Source organism: Equus caballus, chromosome 7 (genome assembly GCF_041296265.1).
Source record: "Equus caballus isolate H_3958 breed thoroughbred chromosome 7, TB-T2T, whole genome shotgun sequence".
Classification (NCBI taxonomy): domain Eukaryota; kingdom Metazoa; phylum Chordata; class Mammalia; order Perissodactyla; family Equidae; genus Equus; species Equus caballus.
Genome location: NC_091690.1, coordinates 46,952,300 through 46,973,270, shown reverse-complemented (window position 1 = coordinate 46,973,270; position 20,971 = coordinate 46,952,300). Strand labels below are relative to the sequence as shown.

The following is a 20,971-nucleotide window of genomic DNA, read 5'->3' as shown; positions in this document are numbered from 1 at the left end:
AAGGGGCCGTATCGCCCGGCTGGCCCGGCGCGGGGCGGGGGTGGGTGCGGCGGGGGTCCCCGGGCGGCCGAGCGCGGAGGAAAGAGGGAAGGTGGGCTGGCGTCGCGGGAGCCGGCGAAGCGGAGCGGGCATCGGACCGACTAAGAGACCCCGCCCCGGCCCCGGCCCGGCCGGATGGACCCCCCCGCGGCCAAGCGGAGCCGGGGCTGCCCCGCGGGACCGGAGGAGCGCGACGCCGGGGCCGGGGCCGTGCGCGGCCGGGGCCGGCCCGAGGCGCTGCTGGACCTCAGCGCCAAGCGAGTGGCCGAGAGCTGGGCCTTCGAGCAGGTGACCGCGGGAGGGGGAGGGGCGCGCCCCCAGCCTCTTCCCGGGCGGCCTTCTCCTCCCGGTCCGTCCCCCGACTCCGGAGCTGCCGCCGTCGGATACGCCCCCGGGGACCCCCCCGAGACCCCCCCCTCGCCCCGCCCCGAGTCACCGCGCGTACTGCCACCTCCCTCGTTCAAGCCCCGTGACCCACCCCATCCCGTCTCCGCCACCCCTGCCCTCCCGCGCGCAAGACCCGGGGGTCCCTCAGCGCCCGGATCCCGACTCAGGACGCTTCCTTCTCCTCCTGCCCCATGGTCCCCTCGCGGCCCTGGGGACCCCTCTTTCCCACCTCGTCCTCCTCCTCCACTTAGGGCCCCCATCCAATCCTCGCTCCTCTCTCCAGCACCCACAAGCCGCCCCCACTTGGCGACACCCCCTTTCTCAGCCCCTCGAGTCTCACACTCACCTTTCCTGTTCTCCCACCCCAGGAAAGGACTCCCCCATTTCTACAGACCTCAGCCTCCAGAACCCACCTGTCCCATGGGGACCCCCCCAGTGCTCCAGATCCTTCTCTCAGGCCCTGCCCCTCAGCTCCACTCACCCTTCCCCGCCCGCCCTCCCAGCCATCCCAGTCCGTCCAGAGGTGGCAGCGGGGGCGGGACCCGGGGCTCAGGACCAGACAGGTGCACCTGGAACCCCACCTCTGTAGTTTCTAGGGGCTCTGCCAGGATGCCCCAAGTTTGGGGCAGTGGAAGTCTCCTTTCCCAGCCTCAGTGTGGGCCCCTGAGGAGCTGGAGATGTGGCTTGGACCAGACGTGCCTTCTGCAGCCCACCCTACCCGGCACCCCCCCCCCACCTCCCCCATCTGACTGTGAGGGGCGTCCCTTGCTTGCTGGCCTCTCCAGAGTTAGGAAGTCTGCCGGGACTGGCGGGTCTGGGTCAGGCGTGGATGGGGCACACTCTGATTCATGGCCAGGAAAATCCCTCCTTAGTCATCTGCCAACTGTCCCTGAGGCCTGGGCCAGTCGCTCGCCCTCCCACTCCCCCCTGCAACCCCGGCTTGGGGGCTCCAGAGGGTTTCTGCTCCCTCATTGTGTGTGAGACACCCAGAATAATCCTAAACCCACCTCGGGGCTCCCACGTGCCGGCCCTGGCCAGGCCGGGGGCAAGGGAAGCGCTCGCCTGCAGCAGCTCCCAGAATCCTCTGCGGGCCTCTGGGAGTTGTTCTCCTTCCCACTTTGAGGAAGCTGGGGCACAGACAGGCTGAGAAACTTGCCCAAGGTCACCCAGCCCGTGAGTAGCAAGCTTGGATTGGAACGTGGGCTCAACCCGCTCAGCTCATTGCCCAGAGCCCACAGCGGTGGCCAGGACACCCCTCCCTCTCTGGGGGCCCTGGGGAGCTGGGGACAGAGCCTGTCTCGAAAATCGGAGCTCGCCAACTGTGGGCCTCTGAACAAGTGAATGCCTACCTGTGAGCCTCAGATCCCCCAGGCTGCAAAATGGGGTGACAACTAGTGTCACAAGGTTGTTTCTGTGAGAATTAAAAGAAACCGTGTACGTAAAGCATTGAGCACAGTGTGGGCTAAGATAACGTAGGCCTGCTCACTATTCTTGTCACTTCTGTCTTTCTTCCTCCTGCCCCCTCAAAGCCTGGGAGGTGGGACCACCTTACATCAGGACCCTGGGACCTGACACCCAGGAGAGAAGCGGCAGAAAGTTCTAGAACACTAACTGTGAGCCAGATGTTCCTGTAAGCACTTTGCATATTTAATGCATATTTAATCTTCACGGTCCCCAGGTGCTGTCAACACCCCACCCCACACTTGAGAAAACCGACGCTCAGGCAGGTGGAGTGACTTGCCCAGGTCCTGTTGCTTGTAAGGGGCAAAGCCAGGATTTGTGCCAGGGTTTCTAACCCACCGGCCCTCCCACAGGTCGAGGAGCGGTTCTCCCGGGTGCCGGAGCCGGTCCAGAAGCGCATCGTGTTCTGGTCATTTCCACGCAGCGAGCGGGAGATATGTATGTACTCCTCGCTGGGCTGCCAGCCCCCAGAGGGCGAGCACGACGCCCGGGTGCCCTTCACCCGCGGGCTGCACCTGCTGCAGAGCGGGGCCGTGGACCGCGTGCTGCAAGTGGGTGAGTGTGGCCCCCGCCCCGGCCAACGAGGCAGGGAGGCCTGGAGCAGGCCCGGGCCAGAGGGAGGGCAGGCCCCAGAACCCCGGCTTCCATGCCCAGGGAGGGTTGTGTGAGATATTGCAAGCTCCAGATCAGCCATCTGCCTAGACCTCAGGCAGCGGGCTTAGATGGGGGTAGGGGGAAGGCTGGTGAACTAGGAAGCGGGGGAGGGGAGGCCCCAGAACCCAGGCAGTGAGGCCCAGCTAAGGGTCGAGGACTGAGGCAAAGCCGTTCCTAGGTGGCAGGTGGAGGCCACCGTGGGGGTTGGGGGTAGAAGCTGAGATGGGGTGATGGAGCATCCTAGACCTCAGCTTCAGGCCCAGATGGGGCTGGGGGTGGGGTTATGAGCTCAAGGTGAGAGGTGGTTCTAGAGTCCTGAACCACAGACAGCAGGGGAGGGGAAGAGGTGGTGAGAGGACATCTCAGACTCCGGCAGAGGGACCCAGTGATGCTTTGGGCTCAGGTTTAGAGCCAGAGGTAAGAATGGTCCTAGACCTCAGGCAGCAGGGGCTTAGGTGAGAGTTGGAGGCAGAGATTTAGGGCCAGAGGTGAGAGGTAGCCTTTGACCTCAGGCAGAGACTCAGCTGGAGGTCGGGATCAGAGGTTTAGTGGTGGTCTCAGACCTAAGGCAACGAGGCTTGGGTGGGAGTCTGGGTAGCAGTTTAGGATCAGCTATGAGGTATGGTCTTAGACCTCAGGCAGCGGGATCCAGGGGAGAGAAGGGGGCAGAGGTTTAGACCTAGAGATGAAAGATGATTCTAGACCTCAGGCAGCGGGGCACACAAGGGGACTGGTGGAGGTTGAGCCAGAAAGCAGGCAAGCTCCGGAACGTGACGTCTGCCATGGGGCATGCCCCGTGTCCCAGCTGGAGGCAGGGGCTCCACCAGGATGACCCTCCCTGAACCCTGGCAGCCTGGGGCCCCCCTGCCTGGACATGACCCAGCCGGCCACAAGCTTGGCCGCCTCCAGCTGGTATGAGGAAGCCGCCGTCTCCCCGCATGACGCAGCCAGGGCCGGCTCGGGCCTGGGCTGCCCAACCAGTTGGATGAGCCTGGCATCTGGGCTCCCCAAGGGCCAGGGAGGGGCAGGGGGTGAGAGGTAGGCTGGCCCCTGGGGAGCCACATCAGCCACTCTCCCCCAAGTGTCACAGGCATCTTCCCAAGAAGGCTAGGGCTCCTGGAGCCCGGGCTGTATCCATGGCAACCCGAGGGCTGAGAACATCGTCATCTCTATAATCTTCAACATCGTCACTACGATACAGTAATATTATTCAGAATTAGAACACGAGCACGTCTTTATTTACAGCTTACTCTGTGCCAGCAGTGTTCTAAGCACTAGCCAAAAATTAACTCGTTTAATCCTCGTTACAAACACATGAGGAGGATGTCACTATTTATTCCCATTTGAAAAATGAGGAAACTGAGGCATGGAGACGTTAAGTGACTTGCAGTAGGTTACTCAGCTGGGATTTGTGCCCGGGCCTTGCTGTGCACCGCGGACCAGTGCTGCCCGTCTCTGGGGTGACACAGTGGTGACCTTCTGCCTTTGGTCGTAGGGTTCCATCTGAGTGGAAACATCCGGGAGCCAGGGGGCCCCGGGGAGCCCGAGCGCCTGTACCCTGTCTCCGTCAGCTTTGACCGCTGCAAGATCACGGCCGTGAGCTGTGGCTGCGACAACCGTGACCTCTTCTACTGTGCCCACGTGGTGGCCCTGTCGCTGTACCGCATCCGGCACGCCCGCCAGGTGGAGCTGCGGCTGCCCATCTCCGAGACGCTGTCGCAGATGAGCCGCGAGCAGCTACAGAAGTTCGTGCAGTACCTCATCAGCGCCCACCACACCGAGGTGCTGCCCACCGCCCAGCGCCTGGCCGACGAGATCCTCCTCCTGGGCTCCGAGATCAACCTGGTACACGGTAAGGGCGCCCGGGCTCCCCGCCACCCTGCTTGCCGTGCAACGCGCGCTTGTCACGGAATCCTCAGGTCCCCTTGATCCACGAGTGGGGTGGGGGGAGTACCACCGCCTGAGGTCAAGGTCACACACCGAGTAAGTGGCAGGTCCTGGATTTGCTGTGGCTCTGGGCAGATGAATTGTCACAAGTGAGCCAATGGAGAGAGCCTGAGTTGAGGGAACAAGTGGGAGTTCAGGCCCCAGGGTGGGGGTGTCCCGAGATCACAGGAGCAGGCCTGAGTGTGGAGGGGTGGCGGGCATGTGTGGACATTAGTGGATGTCATGGGTGGGAGACAGACCAGCAGGAATTAGGAGCTCTGAGAGGGTCTGGGGCTACGAGGGGCTGTGTTGCTTCACTATGAGGGCGAGAGGATGGAGTCCCATGGAGACTGGTGGACGGACGAGTGGCGGGTGGGTATTGGAGGGCGGGGATGAGTGGATGCAGGAGGCATTCATGGTGCTGTGTCGGCGTGAACCGATGGTGTGGAAAAATGGGTGATTGACTCGGGGATTGGGGGTTGGTGGGAATCGGAGGCAGGATGGGCTGTAATCGGGGGTTGAAGTAGACTGATGGTGCTGGACAGATGGGAAGGACCAATGGGGGCAGGCACTGGGGGGAGTTGATGGGTGCGTGGAATGTTCATCTGTGTGGACAGCCATGGTGGATGGGTTGACTGGGTGGGTGTTTCGTGGAGGGTGGATGGTGGTGGTGGGCGTTTTGGGAGATACATGTGAATGGGCTGTGCGATGGAGAAGAATAGAGAGAAAGTTGGGGTTAGTTGGATGGATGAATAGTATGGTTGTGTGGGTCAGTGGAGAGATGGGTTGGTGGGTATCTCGAGTGGTTGGCACAGATGAGTTGGAAAGACAGATGGGGGGCGTAGGTGGATGGAGGGGTGGACCAGTGGGATAGGTATATAGATAGGTGAGCAGGTGGGAGTTATGGGTAGGGTGGATGGTAGACTAATGGTGTAGATAGGTAGGTTAAGGGTTATGAATGTGTGGGTGGGTAGATGCATGGCATGACGTGGGGGCATGGAGAGACAGGTGAGTGGTTTGGATGGATGGGTGGGTGACATTTTGTGTAAAATGGATGGATGGATGGATGGCTAGATGGACAGGTGGACACACAGATGGAGGGATGGATGGATGGACAGATGGACACACGGATGGATGGGTAGATGGCTGGATGGATGGAGAAGCAGACACACGGATGGATGGATGGATGGACAGGTGGACACACGGATGGATGGATGGCTGGATGGATGTACAGACAGGTGGACACACGGATGGATGGATGGATGGCTGGATGGACAGGCAGACACATGGATGGATGGATGGATGGGTGGTTTTTCAGGTGGGAAGGATGAGTGATGGATGGAACTTTGGGACGGGTTGGGTGATTTGAAGAACTGGACAACGGCAGGGGCAGATGCCCCCTCTGCCCTGCCCCAGCCTCAGCTTTCCCTCCCTCCCTGCAGGCGCCCCAGACCCCACTGCGGGCGCAGGAATCGAGGATGCCAACTGTTGGCACCTGGACGAGGAGCAGATCCAGGAGCAGGTGAAGCAGCTGCTGTCCAACGGTGGCTACTATGGCGCCAGCCAGCAGCTGCGCTCCATGTTCTGCAAGGTGCTGTGCCAGGTGGCGGACCCGGGGCTGGAGGGCCCTGGCGCCGGCACCGCCCCTTCCTCATCGCCCTGCCCCTGCACAGGTGCGGGAGATGCTGCGGATGCGTGACTCCAATGGGGCACGCATGCTGATCCTCATGACCGAGCAGTTCCTGCAGGACCCACGCCTGGCCTTGTGGCGGCAGCAGGGCGCCGGCATGACGGACAAGTGCCGGCAGCTGTGGGACGAGCTGGGTAAGGTTCACCCCTGAGCGCGGTGGGCGCCGGCCAGCGCCAGCTGCCAGGTCTGGCCCCTGAGTCCTTCCTCCGTGAACTGGCCCCTCCGCTGTGAGAGGCCCGACCTGGGTGCTGGGCCACAGCAGGACCTGGGAGAGACTGACTCCCTGCCTTGGGGAGCCCACAGCTCCCCGGGGCCGGCAAGGCACCGCTGCAGACCCGCAGGCCGGGCGCACGCCTTCTCCACAAGGGCCGATAGCCAGTAGTTTGAGCTCTGCAGGCGTGTGATGTCTGTCACAACTACTGGGTTTTGCCCGCTGGAGAGAGAGAGAGCCCCTGCATGCATGCCCACTGGGCGTGGCAGCACCCCAACGAAACTGTATTCATGGACACTATTTACTTATTTGAATTTCATATAATTTTCTCGAGTCACAAAATATTCTTCTTTTGATTTATTTTCCCCCCACCATTTAAAAATGTAAAAATAAATCTTAGCTCACAGGCTGTTCAAAAACAGGGGGCGGGTTCGATTTTCTCCGTGGGCAGTAGTTGACTGACCCCCGTGAGAGATGGTGATAAATTCTACAGGGGAAAAAACAGCAAGAGGACTTTGGCAGCCTGGGTTCAAATGCTGCCTTCCCCGTTGTGTGACTTGGGGCAACTGCTTGTACCTCTCTGTAACCTCAGAGGCTCGAGGTGAGGGTTAAGCAGAGAGCAGCAGGCAGGCCCTCTGTAAGTGAATGCTGAGCCTGCCCCAGGCCCACATCCGCCGCCCTCCCTCCCCAGGGGCCCTGTGGGTGTGCGTCGTCCTGAGCCCCCACTGCAAACCAGAGGAGCAGGCGAGCTGGCTCCAGCTGCTTGGCCAGTGGGACAAGCTGGACGTGTGCCCACTGGAAGAAGGCAATTACTCTTTCGATGGCCCCAACGTGCGGCCCACTGTGGCCCTCAGCCCAGGTAGGAGAGGGGCCCCTACTGCCCCCCCACCAAACCGTCACCACCTCCTACGGCCCAGCCCTGCCCGACCGCCCCCCAGGAGGAGGTGAGTGCCCAGGGCAGGGGCAGGAGAGCCTTCAGACCCTGCAGTTGTGGGCTGGTCTCCTGACCCAGCCTCCTCCTGGGGGGAGGCAGGGATGGGGGCGGGGAACAGAGAGAGAGGGAGGGAGAGAGAGTGAGAAGAGAGAAGCAGAAAGGGAGGGAGAGAGACAGACAGCGGAGGAGAGAGAGGAATGGGGGCTGGAGAGAGAGATGGAGAGAGGAAAAGAGGACTGTGTGTGGGGGAGAGATGGACACATACAGTTCACTCAGCTGTCCACCTGTGTGGACAGGGCTCTAACTCCCCCCCTGCCGCACACGCACACCTGTGCCTTTGAAAGGCTGCTGCATGTATTTGGGGAGGTGACACCCATTGCTGCACCCACAGTCTCTCCCAGCTGGCATTCGGGGGGGGAGGACCTGGCTGTGGCCCGACCGCCAGGATCTGCCTCACCAGGCTGTGCTGGACGCCTCTCCTGCAGGCGCGGAGGGGGAGGAGGAGGAGGAGGAGGTGGCGGCTGCAGGTTCCCGCCACACCGTATTCGGCCGCGCCCTGCAGGCCGGGTCCCTGCGCTGGAGCGACGCCCACCTGCAGAGGATCCTGGCCAGTGACTCCTACGGCCCCAGCCTCACCGGCAACGTGGGCAGCGACAAGCCGATCTTCGACCCCCAGGGCCACCCACTGTGGCTGGGCGAGCCCTTCCCCACCGCCTGTGCCCGGGTGGACACCCTGCGTGCCCACGGGTACCCCCGCCAGGCCCTGCGGCTGGCAGGTGCCGTGGTCAACACGCTCCGGCTGCAGCGGCGACAGCAGCTTGAGACCTACAAGCAGCAGAAGAAAGGTAGGCACCGATATTATCACCATGTCCGGGGGGCTGTGGCAACCCAGAGGGTCTGTGGTACCCCTCAGGGTCCCACCAGGAAAATGGAACCGCTCTCAGGGGCCTTGAGCAGAAAGGAGTCTATCCAGGGGACTGAGGGCTCACAAAACCACTGGCAGGGCTGCAGCATCGAAAGCCAGGGAGGCCGCTGCTCGGGGTCAAGAACTTGAACTTCAGAAGCACAGAGACTGCCGCAAACTGCTGACAGCTCAGCGGCTGGCGGCCCCGGCGGGGGCAGTTCCCAAGAGGACACCCAGAACCTGCCGGCAAACCTCCTGCCTGCGCCTGCGGACAGCTGCACACCTGCTCACCGGCCCTCGTCCTCTCCCACCTGCCACTCCTCACACAAAGGAGTCTGGGAAATGTAGTTTCTAAGGGTCTGGCCCCTGCAGTAGCAGGCTGGTGCCAGCCATATGCCTTTCAGGAACATGGATGGACCCAGTGAGGCCAGACCTTCTGATTTTTCAAGACAGGCCAGAAATCTGGATTATTTGATGTGGAATTTACTGATTTTTTTAAACATGGGCAACAGTTCAAATTTGTATTAGGAAAAAAACCCCACACCATATGGGGGATAAAGACTCATGTTTGTGGACTAGATAAGGGGCGGCAGGAGGGGCCCCAGGTGCGTCCTCTGGGTGGCAGGGTTGCGTTGATGGGTCAGTTCTCAGGAGATTGAACGCAGGGTGTAATGGAAACATGGGGCATGTGGGTCCCTAGCAGAGCCCTGACCCGACCTAGAGGCCTGGGGAAAGCCCTCCAAAGGAGATGAGAGCTAGGCTGAGAGCTTAAGGATGTATAGGAGTTTCCCCGGAGAAGGGGAGGGAGGAACAGTGTTCCAGGTAGAAGGAACAGCATGCACAGGAGCCCAGAGGCAAGAGAGAGCTTGGCTTGTGCAGGGACATTGGAGGGTGGCTGCCACAGAGCCCTGAAAGCTGGTTGGGCTTGAGAGAGGTGGGAGGGATTAGGGTTATGAGGAGGATGACACTGGTTGGATGTATTAGAAAGTGCATGGTTTCGTCCCTGTGTCCTGCCAGGCCTGGGTCTGGCTCTGGGGGCAAGAGCCGCTGCAGAGCTAGAGGGGCAGAGAAAATGGCTGCTGAGTGGGCAGGTGGTGGGCAGGCATGGGGAGGCTGAGCTTGGGGTTCAGGGAGAGGAAGGCCCCCCGGGGGTTTAGGAGAGTAGGCGTGCACTGAGCCTCTCTTCCTGCCTGCAGAGCTGCTGCAGAAAGGCTCCACCTGCATCACCAACACCGAAGGATGGGTGGGCCACCCCCTGGACCCCATTGGCTGCCTCTGCAGGGCGCTCCTGGAGGCCTGTCGCCTGGAGGAAGAGACCCTCACCCTTTACCCAGGTACCCACATTGGGTTGCCCTGGAAGAAGTGGGACAAACCCGACACCTTGGCCCCGCCCCCTAGCTGGTACCCCCTAAGCAGTGAGCCCACCCCCCCCCCCACGCTTGGCCACGCCCCCGACCATAATCCCATAGCCGGTGAGACCACGTCCCTGCATTTGGCCATGCCCCCGGCCGGTACCCCTAAACAGTGAGGCCACGCCCCTAGCCCATACCCCCTAGAATGAGGTCACGCCCCTACGCTTGGCCACGCCCCCTCGCCAGTGCACGGAACCAGTAGGCTTAGCTTCTCCTGAAAGTGAGGCCACCATAGGCCTAACTGCTGCTAGAAGGCGGGCCCCACCCCCTGGTGAGTGCTGGGAGCATCCGTGCTCCCTGTGAACCCCACCCCGCCACTCTCCATGCTTGAGGTCAAGGGCCACTGGGGTCCCAGGAAAGGGGGTCCCCTCCAGCAGCTCTGGTGACCGTCTCCCACAGACTCAGGCCCGGAGAAGCGGAAGGTGGCCTACCAGCACGTACCTGTGCCTGGGAGCCCTGGGGAGTCCTACTTGGCGCTGGCGCTGGAGGTGGCCCTGCTGGGTCTGGGGCAGCAGCGGGCCCTGCCCGAGGGGCTGTACGCCCAGGACAAGGTGGTGCGCAACGAGGAGCAGCTGCTGGCCCTGCTAGAGGAGGTGGAGCTGGACGAGCGGCTGGTGCAGGTGCTGCGGAAGCAGGCGGGGCTCCTGCTGGAAGGTGAGCCCGGTTGCTGCTGCCCCAGCCCCGCCTCCTGGTCCTTACAGCCCGGTGGTACCTTGACTGTTCCTGATAGGCGAGATCCTGCCCTCGGCCCCTCCCCCAGCCGTGCTGGCAGCCAATAGCTGCCGCGCTAGTGGTGAAGCCACGCTCCCGAGCCACGCTGGCAGCCAATGAGCCTAGTCGCTGAGGCCCGGCCGGACGTTATTGGCTTTGCCCTTTTGCTGCCTTGGGGGCCCGGCCCCCTAAGGCAGGGAGGAGCTCCCGGCGCCGGTCAGACCCACGTCCCTCCTCTGGCCCCACCCTGCCTCTGAGTCCTGCCCCCGACCCAGGGCTGCCCAGGATCCCCTCTGACCCCTAGCTCAGCCAGTCTATCCTGGGGTCCGCACATCCCCTACTCAGAGCCTGGGCCTGGGGAGACCTGGGAGGGGCGGAGGTGAGCCCACACCTGGGGACTGAGCTCCCGCTGCCCCTCCAGGGGGTCCGTTCAGCGGCTTCGGAGAGGTGCTGTTCCGGGAGAGCGTGCCTATGCACACCTGTGCCCGCTACCTGTTCGCCGCGCTGCTGCCCCACGACCCCGACCTGGCCTACCGCCTGGCGCTGCGAGCCATGAGGTGAGGACAGCGATGGCTGGGGGCTCGGCCAGCGGCGGGCAGGAGCTGGCTGGGAGGCGTGCTCGATCGTCCATTCTCTTACTTTAAATTTGAGAAATCTCCACGTGGCACAGAATTCAGTCCTTTTCCAGGCAGATTTTTCCCAACACCCCCCCCCCCCCAAATCTCTCTGAAGACAAGCAGTGTTACCACTTTCTTATCTATCCTGCAAGAGTAGACATTTCTGCAATCCCATAATTTCAATGAAATTGAAAATTCATTCTCCTTTCACACCTAGGCTACGTCCTGTACCTGTTGTCACTGAACATTGGATCTTAAAGGCTTTGTCCTGTCACACAGCATGTGAACCACGGTGTCCATGCGGGGTCGCACCAGCAAAGAGCCAGGCTGGAGTTGACAGACATTTACACTGTTTCCAGAAAAATGTTGCAATGAATAATCTTGTTACATTTCTCACCTGCAGCAGCAGACCATAGAAGCAGAGTTTTGAAAGCTGTCTGTATAGTAAACCATGCCCAGCAAATAAGATGCAACCTGGGCCTGTCCTCTGAGCCCGGCCGCCAGAGATAGCAATTAACAATTTGGGTGCATCTTTCCAGAATATTTAGAAAGAACAGACTGTAAGAGCTCTGATTTAGGGAACACTCTTTTCTGTGCAAGGCTTTTTTCTAAGCCAGGGCCCAGCAAATTACAGCCCACGGGCCAAATTCGGCCCGCCACCTGTAACCTCCTGGGCCCGCTACAGCCCCCCAGATAAGAATGGTTTTTACATTTTTAAATGATTGGAAAAAATCAAGAGAAGATTCTGTGACACATGAAAAGAATCTGAACCTCTGATTTCAGCGTCCAGAAATGAGGTTCTGTCGGCACACAGCCGTGCTCACGTGTTTGTGTGTTGTCTGGCTGCTTTTGCCAACAGTGACAGACTGAGTCGTTGGGACAGAGACCAATGGCCTGCAGAGCAGAAAATATTGGCTGTCCGGCCCTGTGCCAAAAAAGGTGCCGACCCCTGACCTAAGTCCAGGACGCACATGACCCCATAGAATCTTCTAAACAACCTAGGAAATCAGCACGTTTGCCTGCATTTTACACGTTACAAAACCAGTGTAGATGGGTCCAAAGGCACACAGAGAGAACATTAGATACTGTTTGGAACCAGAATAGTCTTGACTCCTATTTCATGCTGTTGATCACATCTGACAACTTTGAAGAACTTTCTAAACGAAATATATGTGTATGGTGCACCTTAAGGGGGATGTCGAGTCATTCAACAGACATCTCTTGTTCCCCTTGTGTGTGTAGGCATTGCTCTAGCTGCAGAGATGCAGCTGTGAGCGAAAGAGTCACAAATTCCTGCCCTCTGGGAGCTGGCATCTTAGTGAGACAGTAAATAAGTTAGTAGGTGAACTATGCTGCGTGTCAGATGGTGACACACAAGAAAGGGTGGAAGGAGTTGGGAGTGGGAAGTTGTAATTTCACATGTGGTGGGGGGCGCGGCGGTGCGGGGGTTGGCTGTCAGGGAAGAGCTCACTGAAAAGTATTTGAGGGGCCGCCCCGTGGCTGAGGGGTTAAGTTCATGCGCTCCGCTTCAACGGCCCAGGGTTTTGCCAGTTCAGATCCTGGGCACGGACACGGCACCGCTCTTCAGGCCATGCTGAGACAGCGTCCCACATGCCACAACTAGAAGGACCCACAGCTAAAAATATACAACTATGCACTGGGGGAATTTGGGGAGAAAAAGCAGGAAAAAAAAAGAAGATTGGCAACAGTTGTTAGCTCAGGTGCCAATCTTTAAAAAAGAAAAAATTCCTCTGTTAAAAAAAAAAAAAGAAAAGTATTTGAGCAAAGACCTCAAGGTGGTGAGGGAGGGGCCACAAGGATGTCTGGGAAAGAGCGCTCCAGGCAGTGGGAGCAGCCTGTGCAAAGGCCCTGTGTTGGACTGTGCTTGGTTGTGGGTGAGGGACATTGAGGGGAACAGTGGCTGGAGCAGAGTGAGCAAGGGGAGGGCGTCATAGAGGGAGTAACAGGCCACATCAGGACATAAATAATCCCCTTAATGAGCCCTTGGTGTGTGAACAGAGCATTGTTTATTTGATCTTCCCCATGGAGACGGGCATCAGCAACACTGCAGTGACCATCTCGCACACACGTCCTCCGTCTCCCTGGGGGCCCAGGGCTTTGCCGGCCCAAGGGATGGACTTGAGGGCCCACTTCTCCCCTCCCTGCAGGCTGCCTGTGCTGGAGACAGCGTTCCCCGCCGGAGAGGCTCACGCCAGCCCACTGGACTCCGTCATGAGTAACCGCTTCCCCCGCTGGTTCATCCTTGGCCACCTGGAGACCCGCCAGTGCGAGCTGGCCTCCGCCATGCTGACGGCCGCCAAGGGTGAGGATGGCGGCTGCCCCCGGCCGTCCCCCATCCCCCTCCTCTGCCGCCTCCTCCTCCCTCCATTCCCTCATTCCTTCCCCCTCCTTTTTGTCCTTTTACCAAATTCCACACTTCTCCAGGCACTCCCCCTGGGTGCCCAGGACGCAGCAGTGAGCACACCGTCCCAGGTCCCGTGCCCTGTGGTACATTCTAGCGGGGTGGACAGTCAGCTAGGGGGCAAAGGTTGACATTAAAGCCACGATGTGAAGGTGGGCGGAGCCCTGCCGGTCCCTGGTCTCCTCAGGCTGCTGTAACATAACCCCAGGCGGGCGGTTGAGATCCCAGACACTCATTTCTCTCGGTCCTGGAGGCTGGAGTCCAGGACCAGGTGCCCGCAGGGTCGCTTCCTGGTGAGGGCTCCTCCCGGCTGTGGACGGCTGCCTCCTCACTGTGGCCTCACACGGCCGAGAGGGTGCTCTGGTCTCCTCTTCTCACAGGGTGCCCATCCCATCACGGGCCCACCCATGACCACACCTCACCCCATCACTCCCAAAGGCCCTGCCTCGTAACGCCATATGCCAGGGTTAGGGCTTCAATGGGCAAATTTGGGGACACAGTTCAGTCTATAGCATCTGGGAAGAGCATTCCAGGCAGAGGGAACAGCCAGTGCAAAGGTCCTGAGGCTGGACTGTGCCTGGTATATTTGAGGGACAGAGAGGAGGCCTGTGTGGCTGAGCAGAGTGACAGAATTGTCAGATCTGGGCCAGTGATAATCGTGGTAACAAAAGCTCACATTTGTGGAGCTCTTGCCATTTAAGGCCTTTGCAAGAATGGGCTCACCACGGCCCTGTGAGGCAGGTACCAGGGCCTTAGTACAAGCTGTTTTACAGATAGGACAGCCAAGGCACAGAGAGGTGAAGTGACTTGCTCAGGGTCACACAGCTAGTGAGTGGCAGGCCAGGGATTTGAACTGTGGCATTTTGGGTCCAGAATCGATGCCTGTGACAATTAGGGGTCCAGTGGCTCCCTAGGTGGCTTCCTCCCACTGGAAGGAGGACAGAGAGAAGGGGCAGGGGCAGTGCTGAGAGCGGGCTGGATCTTCATGGAACCATCGCCAGGTGTTCCCTCCACGCTCACACACGTACACCTGTGTGGCAGAATCTGCAGGAACAGGTCAGCCAGCGACAGGGGCTGGTGCCCAGTGTCCCAACAGTGGCCTCTATCCCCGCCCCCACCCCAGGAGACCCCAAGTGGCTGCACGCGGTACTGGGCTCCATCCGGCAGAACATTCACTCACCGGCCCTGCTCTTCAAGCTGGCGCAAGACGCCTGCAAGACGGCCACCCCAGCCGGCGCACCACCGGACACCACCCTGCTGGGCATCGCGCTCGAGCTGGGCCTGCAGGTGCCGGCCGCCGGGGGGGAGGGGGGAGGAGACTGCCGCCTGAGGGCGGGGCCTGTGTGAGCCACCACCTCTGGGGGTGGGGCCACAGGGGGCCACCCCTCTAACGGAGCGTCCTGGGAATGAAGGAATGGAGTCCCTAGTAGGGATGGGTCTATGAATGCGGGACTCAGTGGCAGAGTCAGAAGGTGAGAATCCACTTCTGGGGGTGTGGCTGAGGCCGAGGAGGGGGCTCACGGCTCCTGCAGGTAAGTGGGGCCACAACAGGGAACACAGCCTAGAGGTGCTGGCGTGGGGGCTGGTGTCCTTATGCTTAAGGACCACGGGTGGGCGGGGCTGAAGCTGAGGGGCACAGCCTGCCAATAAGGAGCTTTCTTGGGGGCGGGGCCTGAGGGGATAGACAGGCATGGAGCCCGGGGGGCCGGGCCTCAGGGACGGAAGTAAAACGAGAATAAGGAACAGCTTGGAGCAGGCTTCCAGGATGGGGTGGGCCCATCTCAGTAGAACTGGCAAGCAAGGGACCTGAAGGAGGCCGAACTGACCCCAAACAACCTCCTGTAGGGGATGGAGCCGCTGCGGGGAGGATGTGGAGGGCAAGATAGGAGTGGAGCTTTAGAGAGACGCGCTCCTTAGAAGCTTCCAGAAGGCAGGTCCATCAGACAGGACCTGGGGATAGGGCCTGGGGGGAGGGCCAGCAAGGAGGGTGCTTAGTGGGGGTGGGACCTGAAGAGAAGTAGGGCCTGTGGGTCAGGTGCTTTGGGGCTACAGAGGGAGACATGAAGCTTGGAACTTTCTGGAGAGAAGGGACAGGTGGGCTTGTCCAGAGTGGAAGCCCTGGGGCCTCAGATAACAGCAATAGTGGCAGTAATAGTAATGGCTGGCACCAGCTGGGCTCCTCAGAGCAGCAGACACTGTGCACAGAGCTGTGCCGACATCATTTCCTTCTTGACAGCCCCGGGCGGTAGACACGGTTGTTCTCCCCACCTTACAGGTGAGGAGGCTGAGGCCGCTCGCCCAGATCATGTGGCTCCTTGGTTCAGTCCCTAACTCCCAAGTCTTCCCGGACCCCTCTGGATCCCTGACCCCCCTGAGACCAGCCCAAGGTTTTGGGTGACCCTTCTCTCCGCCTTCCACCCTGCAGGTGATGCGGATGACCCTGAACACCATGACGTGGCGGCGGAGGGAGATGGTGCGCTGGCTGGTCAGCTGTGCCACAGAGATCGGTGAGAGTCCCCATGGGGAGCATCCCTGTTCTGCTTCTCCAGGTGTCACAGGGGAGCCCGGCAGGCATGAGAGAGAAGCCAACTTTTGTCTGACTCCAGCCACTGCTCAGGGCCAGGCCGAAGGGGATGTCGGGCGGGGGGCTGGCCAGGCTAATGTGGCTTGGGTAAGGGACAGTGGCTCCACGGCTTGGCCCCACATACATGTTCCCACCCAATCCGGCGGCCCCTGCTTCTTTGGAGAGGTAAAGTGCAGTTTCTGTCCATCTTGGGTGGAGGGGGAGGGGGTGCATGTCCAGTCCTGGCTGGTGGGGATGGCAGTGCTGGGGTCAACCCCTGCGCCCACGACCACTTCCCTGCCCCTCCTCCTGACGGGTTTCGCCCTCTGACCTCCCCCAGGCCCAGAAGCCCTGATGAACATCATGCAGAATTGGTACTCCTTGTTCACCCCAGTGGAGGCGGCCACCATCGTGGCCGTGACAGGCACCACTCATGCCACACTGTTGCGGCTGCAGCTGGACACGGCCCGGCGGGAGGAGCTGTGGGCCTGCGCCCGCACCCTGGCCTTGCAGTGTGCCATGAAAGACCCTCAGAACTGTGCCCTGCCCGCCCTCACCCTGTGCGAGAAGAACCATGCAGCCTTTGAGGCGGCCTACCAGATCGTGCTGGACGCTGCGGCTGGTGGCCTGGGCCACGCCCACCTCTTCACCGTAGCCCGCTACATGGAGCACCGCGGCCTGCCGCTGCGGGCCTACAAGCTGGCCACGCTGGCCCTGGCGCAGCTCAGCATTGCCTTCAACCAGGACAGCCACCCGGCCGTCAACGACGTGCTCTGGGCCTGCTCACTCAGCCACTCGCTGGGCCGGCACGAGCTCTCGGCCATCGTCCCCCTCATCATCCGCAGCGTCCACTGCGCCCCCATGCTCTCTGACATACTGCGCCGCTGGACTCTCTCAGCACCCGGCCTGGGGCCCCTGGGGGCCCGCCGGGCTGCCAAGCCACTGGGCACCGACCGGGCGCCACTCTGCCAGCTCCTGGACGCTGCGGTGGCAGCCTACATCACTACCAGCCACTCCCGCCTCACGCACATCAGCCCGCGGCACTACGGCGACTTCATCGAGTTCCTGGGCAAGGCGCGAGAGACCTTCCTGCTGGCGCCCGATGGGCACCTCCAGTTCGCGCAGTTCTTGGAGACCCTGAAGCAGACCTACAAGGGCAAGAAGAAGCTGATGCTTTTGGTGCGGGAGCGTTTCGGCTGAGGACCGCAGGCAGGCGGTGGCCTCGCCCCGCAGCACCCGCTCCCCATCGGGGGCCTCAACACTGGGGGCCCACGGGCATTTCAGTATTAAGTCAGGGACGGAGCCCAGCCGGAGCTAGGGGGTCTTGCCTGCCCGCCCCCCAAGCCTGGAAGGAGGTAGGAGGTAGGGGTCCTGCCACGTGTGTGCCTAGCAGTGTGCAAGCAAGTGTTCGAGACTCGAGGATCAGAAGCCATACCACCACCCAGAGGCCTGGAAGAGGGTGTGAGCTTGGGCAGCTGGTATGACCCCACCTCGGGCACCCCAAAAGCAATAGGCAAGCACCACCTCCCCAGAGTTGTAGGTCTGCCTTGGGCTGCGCTGGGCCATGGCCGGGGCTGGGAGGCAGGACTTCCAGCAATGGGCTCTCCAGCTCAGTGCAGCACACCCTCCCTGCACCCCGCCCAGGGTGGCCAGGGGGCTTGTGTTAGGGCGTTTCGATCTCCTTTTGTACTCTCTCTGCCTCAGGAGCCCCATTCCACAGCCCTGCGCCCCCTCCAGGCTGCCCAGCTGGACCAATGGCCCACCCCCACCGAAGGATTTGAAGAGGCCTCAGGCCTCAGCCACATACCTCACCCCATCCGGCCAGGACTCCCATTCCTATAGGTGCCAGGGTCCCAGGGCGGGCTGGGGGTCACTGCTGCCCCTCCCCTTACCTGTCAGTCACTGGACATACAACTCAGGAACCGAGCCAGGCTCACACTGTCCTCCAAAGCTGGTGTTAGGAGACAAGCACAGGCCAGCCAGGGGCCCCAGCCCCAACCGGGTCTGGGCTTCTGGCCCTGGCCCTCTCCTGCCTCCCTGCCGCCTCCATCTCTCCCCCTCCCTGTATCTCCCTCCATTCGGCCTGCCTTTCTGTTTGTGTCTCCCAGCCGCTCCCCTCTGTCTCGTCTCCTCTTGTAATTAAGGACAAAGGATCACATCATTTTGTAACTCGTTTCTATTTATTGAACCATATATTGTATTTTCCTTTTTTTTTTTTTAAAGATTGAACACAGCGTTTTCTTTTTGCTTTTATTTTGGGAGTGAGGGTCTCCTCGCCGCGCCCCCCTACCCCCAGGGCCCTCTCTCCCCGCCATCGAGGAGCTCCCGCCTCCCCGTCCCCGGGCGCAGCCTGCAGCGCGGGGTGCCCGGCAAGCGCGTGCCGGCTGCACCCGGTGGCCCGAGTGCGGCTGACAGCGGGCGGGGCCCCCGGCTGCGTCTCGCCGGCGAGCGGGCGGGGCTTCCCCGTCTGGGCTCGTGAGCCCTGACGAGCCTCCCAGTCCCCGGATGGAGCGCGGCCGCCTCCGCCCCGGGCCGCAAGCGCCCCGGCAGCCCGGGGCAGGCGAGGACAGGCGCCCGGGGGCGGGGCCGGCCGCCAGGCGGCGCGCGCAGCCGGGGCGGGGCTCCGGCGGCGCTGGGCTCGGCGATTGGCTCGCGGCACCGCCCTCCGGTCGAGAGGGCCAATAGGAGGTGGCCCCGCCCCGCGCGGCCCCGCATGTATGTACGGGCGGCCCCGCGCGCCCGAGCGCCGCCTGGAGGCCCAGGGGAGGGGCAGCCGTGGCCCCGGCCCCTGTGGTCCCCGCCGCCCGCGCGTGTCGTCGTCCCCGGACCTGGGGCGCCACTCGGGGCCGAGTCACACCCGAATGTCTCCGTTCACACGCACCGCAAGCCCGAGTTCCCTGCCCGCACCGACCGTTCCGAGGCACCCCAGATCCCACTCCGAGCCCGAGCTGTCCCTTGCGTCTCAGTCACCCCCAAGTGTCACCAGCTCAGGTCCCAGTCACCTCCGAATGCCCCGCGTTTCCCTCAGTGTCACCCACCCCCACCTCGGACTGGGCTCCAACCTCCTCGCCCCAGGCACAGAGCGTCCCCATTGTGACTGCGTCTAGGTCCCTCTCCCTGTCACCTCATCGGCCCGAGAGTCAGTCCCTCCAGCCCGGGGTTTCCCTCGGGGTCGCTGCCCAACTCCAGCGTACCCCTCAAGGTCACCTTTCCACCCTCTCCACCCACGTGACTCAATTGCCGCCTTCCAGAGAACAGGTGGGGCCTTCCTGGGAACAGGTGGGATGGGGTGGGGATGGGGATCCGTGAGGTCAGGAGTCCCGGCTGCCAGGACCATAAAGCCAGGCTGGTTGACCCTCCTGGAAAAAAGCTGGAACTCGGGGATGGGAGGCACGAGGGAATCACAAACCACCAGACCTTCAGGAAGGAGGCGAGGCAGCTCTTATTTAACTGGACAGCAGGTGGTACACGCAGCACAGACTCTGCCCCGGAGGGGTACGCGGGGCAGCCCGACCACCGGGGGCTTCACTCTGCATCCCCAGGCCCACTCCATCTGACAGCGGGCAGAGCCTCAACGTTCCTGCTGTGCCCTGGGCCGGCCTGAGGGCTGCACAGGCCTCCTGTGTCCTTTCTGGGCCCACAGGGACCTGTTCCCCACCCGAGTGCCAGAAGGGGGTCACAGCTCCTCCCCCAAGTTAGGCAGCTGCAGGACTCGGGGAGAAGGGCCAAGCCTGCTCAGGTCAGGCCAGCCTGGTTCCGGAAGCCCAGAGTTGGCATTTAATGGTCTGGGGGCCCGGGCAGCTTCCTGTTGAGTAACTGGCTGCTGGGAAGGGGCAGGCCTGGAGCGTGCCCCCACCAGGCCTGGGAGAGGAGGGGCGAGGCTCCAGGCCCAGAGGGTCGTCCAGGCGGGGACACAGCTGGCTTCCCTTTTTCATGGAAGGGCCACCCACCCACCTGTCCGTCCTCCCTGGGAGCCCAGCCCAGCCATAGGTTGGACTGGGGGGGGGGGGGCCCCAAGTGCGGAGGTGGGGGAGGAGGCCTGCAGCAGACAGCTGGGTCCACCCACCCCATCCTGGGCCCCATGCCCCCCCAAGTCCCTCCTCCAGACACAGGCCTGGGTCCAGGTCCTCGTCTCCTTGCCCAGGCATCAGCCCACCCAAGGCGGGCGAGGGGCTGCAGGCTCCAAGGGGGCTTGACTCCTGTTCCTGCTGAACTGAGCCAGTCTGCACAAACCAACTGTGTTTCAGCTCAGTAGGCACGGGAGGCAGAGCCCGGGGAGGCACGGGGCAGCGGTGGCGCGGCGCGAGGCAGGGCGGAGGGCCGAGGAGGCAGGAGCCGGGGGGCGGAACTTAGCCACTGTGAACATGACTCGGTGTGGACCCTGCTCACAAGCAGCTAAGCCCTGCTCCCCAGGCCAGACGCAGGTGGTGGGGGCCTCTCTGCCAGCCCATCCCCATCCCCGGGCAGCGTCCTCGGTGGCGGTGGTGGTGGTGGTGATGGTGGTGGTGGTGGCGGCGGCCCCAGAGGCAGGGCACAGGGTCGGTTGGAAATCCCTGGCAATGTGATTTGTGACAAGCAGCAAATCCCATCCCCAGGAACCCCAGCCGGCCGTGGCAGAGGGGTGGGGGCACTGGGTGGGGCCAGCGGCTGGCACCTGGGGGGAGAGAGAGAGCAAAGGAGGCAATGAGATTTGAGGACGTCGGTCCTCCAGGTCCCGCCTGACGCCCCCCTCGGAGGTTTGCCGGGAAGCCCTCTCCGCATGTGCAGCCGCAGCTGGAGGGAGAGCGGGAACACCAGGCTGGATGCCCCCGCCCCGGCCGCACCCTGCCTCCCAGGCGCGGAGAGGCATGGGTGCCCCGAGGGTCCCTTTCAGCCAAGGAGGCTGCAGGAACTCCCAGAGCCAGGGCCGCCTTTCCCGCCCCCCCCCGCCCCCCCGTTACGGAGCCCTGGGCAGCTAAATGGGGCCATAAGGAGAGGAAGCCGACGGGTGGCGGGCAGGCGGGTGAGGAAGTGATCTCACTCCAGCTGGCGCCACTTCCT

At 61.9% G+C, this 20,971-nt stretch overlaps 1 protein-coding gene and 4 non-coding genes across 5 annotated transcripts; 1 reads left to right on the top strand and 4 right to left on the bottom strand.

Moving 5' to 3' along the window:
* Window positions 1-146: 146 nt before the first annotated feature.
* ZSWIM4 (zinc finger SWIM-type containing 4) lies at window positions 147-18,167 on the top strand. The gene is made up of 14 exons (XM_023645262.2): window positions 147-327; window positions 2,241-2,442; window positions 4,037-4,393; window positions 5,910-6,058; window positions 6,141-6,291; window positions 7,060-7,227; window positions 7,788-8,147; window positions 9,403-9,540; window positions 10,018-10,272; window positions 10,751-10,886; window positions 13,115-13,269; window positions 14,492-14,655; window positions 15,794-15,875; window positions 16,272-18,167. The coding sequence occupies exons 1-14, from the start codon at window positions 175-177 to the stop codon at window positions 17,129-17,131; spliced, it is 3,330 nt and encodes a 1,109-aa protein (XP_023501030.1). The 5' UTR covers window positions 147-174; the 3' UTR covers window positions 17,132-18,167.
* An 80-nt stretch (window positions 18,168-18,247) lies between these two features.
* MIR8992 (microRNA mir-8992) lies at window positions 18,248-18,350 on the bottom strand. The gene has a single exon (NR_127998.1). It is a non-coding gene; the product is annotated as a microRNA mir-8992 (primary transcript).
* A 1,777-nt stretch (window positions 18,351-20,127) lies between these two features.
* MIR24-1 (microRNA mir-24-1) lies at window positions 20,128-20,195 on the bottom strand. The gene has a single exon (NR_032867.1). It is a non-coding gene; the product is annotated as a microRNA mir-24-1 (primary transcript).
* Window positions 20,196-20,267: 72 nt separating this feature from the next.
* MIR27A (microRNA mir-27a) lies at window positions 20,268-20,344 on the bottom strand. Its single transcript, NR_032868.1, has one exon. It is a non-coding gene; the product is annotated as a microRNA mir-27a (primary transcript).
* A 124-nt stretch (window positions 20,345-20,468) lies between these two features.
* On the bottom strand, window positions 20,469-20,541 carry MIR23A (microRNA mir-23a). The gene has a single exon (NR_032866.1). It is a non-coding gene; the product is annotated as a microRNA mir-23a (primary transcript).
* Window positions 20,542-20,971: the final 430 nt, after the last annotated feature.